Source organism: Penaeus monodon, chromosome 28 (assembly GCF_015228065.2).
Source record: "Penaeus monodon isolate SGIC_2016 chromosome 28, NSTDA_Pmon_1, whole genome shotgun sequence".
Taxonomy (NCBI): Eukaryota; Metazoa; Arthropoda; class Malacostraca; order Decapoda; family Penaeidae; genus Penaeus; species Penaeus monodon.
The window spans coordinates 22892580-22896020 of NC_051413.1; the positions used below are offsets into that span (position 1 = coordinate 22892580).

The following is a 3441-nucleotide window of genomic DNA, read 5'->3' on the forward strand; positions in this document are numbered from 1 at the left end:
TCTTACGTGAAACGAGGGAAAAACTCCAAGCAGCCGCCAGAGGAGCTTTCTGCAACAGTTGCATTTGGCAGTAAAAGTTGGAAGTCGATTAAAACTCCACCTGTTCTTAACATTTCGAAGGATGACAAGTAAGGGAAAGTGTTCGTAATTTGTGAGGTTTCGTGTAGTGTCCATTTTTCGAGAAAAAAAAAGTTATGCAAAAAGTTTAATAGGAATGATGTCCGTATTCGTCTGTAGAAAATGTCCATAGCGAATATTAGGGTCAATATAGTATTTTCGCTTAAGATTTAGCTTTCGTTTAAGGTAAATCTTCGTGTACAGTGAACATTACGATGAATAAGATTTGTGAGCCTAATATATATTTCATTAATTTCTTCCTCATAATCTGAGAACCACTGGTTAACATTAAAAACTGAAGATCATTACTGTATCAAATAGCCGTATATATAACAGTGGAAGTATTTACACTTTTATTATTATTGTAAACAGTGTTTCTACATCAAGTTTCGAACACGGACTAACACAACTGTTGGAGAAGGAAAAAATAGAGGAAGACATGGCTGCCAAGAACATGAAAGTCTCTCATGACTCGCCAACTTACATCCATCAGTCCCTCTTCAAGAGTTCTAACCCGCGGTCCATCGCAGCAGCAAGAACAGGCTATATGATAGACAGCGCCACTAAATTCGTCATGGATCAGTAATACACACATTCTTTAAAAAAAACTTTTGCACTTTTTCATGTCTTCGATACATCTTAGGATTTTAGGTTTTGTAACTAATTGAAATTATATGGTACTATTATTAATTAGTACACGTATTCTCTAATCACTGTCTTTTTTACATACAAACACAAATAAATTATTATTTTCGTCACAACTAATAATTTATCTACCTCCTGTTACAGCCTCCAGCTAAATAAAACCGACGTAACTTTCGGCATCATGCTATCGGACCAGCTGGCCCAGGACGAGTTCTGTGATCAGGACCTAGTTTCGTCCTCCTGCGAGGCCTTCCGGCACTACAGGTCCTCCAACGGCACCTGTAATAACTTGGACAACCCGCTGTGGGGATCCACTTTCAGGCCTTTCCGTCGTGTTGCTCCGCCCGACTATGGCAACGGTGAGTTTCTCCAATTCTTGGTATTGAGGCTACAAGCTCGCTTCCATAAGTGCTTGTGTCTGCCTTTCCTGAGTGGCATGCTCGTGAATTTATGTATGAACTTGGTGCATCTTCTTACAATACTATATCATGTTTATTAAAACGCTATCTCATTTATGAAACAATGAATGAATATTTCATACACTATAGTATTTTCACAATGCAGGAGTGTCGAGTCTCCGTCTTGCCCAGGACGAGCAGCCCCTTCCCAGTGCCCGCCTAGTTAGCAGTGTGGTTAACAACATTCGGCCAAACAGGGAATCTTCTCTCCTCTCCGTCCTCCACATGACCTATGGGCAGTTCTTCGACCATGACCTGACCTTCGCGCCTTTGAATAAAGGTCCAATATATAACGATAACACTGAACTCTTTATGAGTCTGTATACAATGTTTTCGAAAACGACTGAAATAATTTCATAAGTTGTCTCAGGAATAATAATGACAACATATATTTTGTAAGACTATTTCCCCGAAATTAAGGGCAAACCCAAATTCAAGTCATGAACTATCGACCTGCAGATAAATTACCCAATGTCCTCGATGTACGAATCTATTTGCCTTATTCATTTCCCAGGTAGGAATGGTGAGGCGATTCCATGCTGCCCTGAGACCGAGGGCAATCCCTCTTTACTCCATCCTGAGTGCGCCGCCATTCAAATCCCTGCTGACGACCCTTTCTACTCCAAGTTCAACCAGACGTGCATGGACTTCGTCCGCTCGGCGCCCGCTATACGGTGCTTGCTTGGTGAGTCCATTTCCTATGCTGATAACAAGTCTGTAATACAACCATTGTAGAAAAAATGTTTGTCCTGTTGATTTTATATTTAACTTTTCATAGTTGTTACTCTACATTAAATTGTTTATTAATGTTTAATTTGAAACTGTACAAACCCAACTTCAACTAAACATGAAATTACATGATGTCTTCAGGTCCACGAGAACAAATGAACGAGAAAACGGCATATATCGACGGCTCTCAGGTCTACGGAATCGATGACGAAATGATGAATTCACTGAGAACGATGGAGGATGGTCTGCTTATTGCTCAGGTTAATACGACATTTTTTAGAGTAATTATTACCACCATCCCCCATGACTTTCTGATCTCCTAGGCCCACGCAATAGTTAGGATCATTCCATCAGTATGGTGGTAGGGATGAAGTCTATGGAGAACTGTACAGTGCTAAACTTTACATAGTAAAATACGAGGTCGCCAGAATATTGTAAAAAAGAAAATAGAATAAAGCAAGAAGTTTGGAGTAGGAAGAGGTGTAATAATTTCAGAAAACATGCACAGCAAACTTACAGTGCCACAGGTACATGGGAATACCCGGAATAGGAAATCTGAAAGCACCGAGGCTTTAAACAAATTTCTAGTTTCAGAAGCATTAAAACTTTGAACCTGGGTTTAATTCAACTTCATATAACCCAATTATCATATACCACAATATGAATATTGTACGGTAATATTAACCAGATCTTTGTTCAAGAATTTGTTGACTGCAAAGGGTTCTGTATGAAATGCAAGATCAAAACAGGAAGGCAATAATATTAACTTGAAATAAGTGTGGAATCAATGTTACTGTACTGACTAATTCTTACTACAGAAGCAATCAGTATCATAGGAATTCAACATAACAGTTGTGAATCAAAACAAAAATGGCAAAACAATATAAATTTGACAAAAATATCAATGAAAAGCAAGTGCTGTAACTATATCATTTTTTTCCCACAGATGACCAATGAAGGCGAGGAGCTTCTCCCTGCAAACACAGACTTAGCAAACGAGTGCAACAAGGAAGAAGAAGCTAACATGAACCGGTTTTGCTTCCGGGCCGGTAGGTTGCCTCTTCTGTTTTCTGTCCCAATTTGGATTTAAAAATGTATAGTTTTAAGTTTTATACAGACTCATTGATGGCATATTTCTCAGTGTGGTGTCGGTGCAACAAGGGAACGGGTGTTGCACAAAAACCAACAACATACTTAAGATGACAACAGGTGACATGAGAACTGTAGGAGCGCAAGTTTGGCTCGTTCTGTTCCACACGGTTGGTCTCGTCGTCACCACAACCACTTAGCATCTAGTCTAAGAGCACCAATCCTTCGTGGAATGATGAAAAGCTGTTCCAGGAGGCCCGCCGAATCGTTGGCGCTCAGCTCCAACATGTCACCTACAACGAGTACCTGCCGCCCATCTTCGGTACGTCTTTTATCCGACAAAGCACATGCAATTTATTTACTTCTATATGTTACTAGGCATATAAGGAAATTAAATCGGGAG

General features: G+C 39.8%; 1 protein-coding gene across 1 annotated transcript in view; it reads left to right on the forward strand.

Annotated features, from left to right (window-relative positions):
- Positions 1–19: 19 nt before the first annotated feature.
- Positions 20–3441, forward strand: part of LOC119591101 — a 19931-nt gene continuing 16509 nt past the window's right edge. The window contains 10 exon segments of the mRNA XM_037939818.1: positions 20–128; positions 490–699; positions 907–1121; positions 1327–1500; positions 1735–1905; positions 2091–2209; positions 2896–2998; positions 3159–3184; positions 3226–3250; positions 3253–3360. Of these exon segments, the coding sequence (XP_037795746.1) occupies positions 557–699; positions 907–1121; positions 1327–1500; positions 1735–1905; positions 2091–2209; positions 2896–2998; positions 3159–3184; positions 3226–3250; positions 3253–3360 (1084 nt within the window). The 5' untranslated portion in view covers positions 20–128; positions 490–556.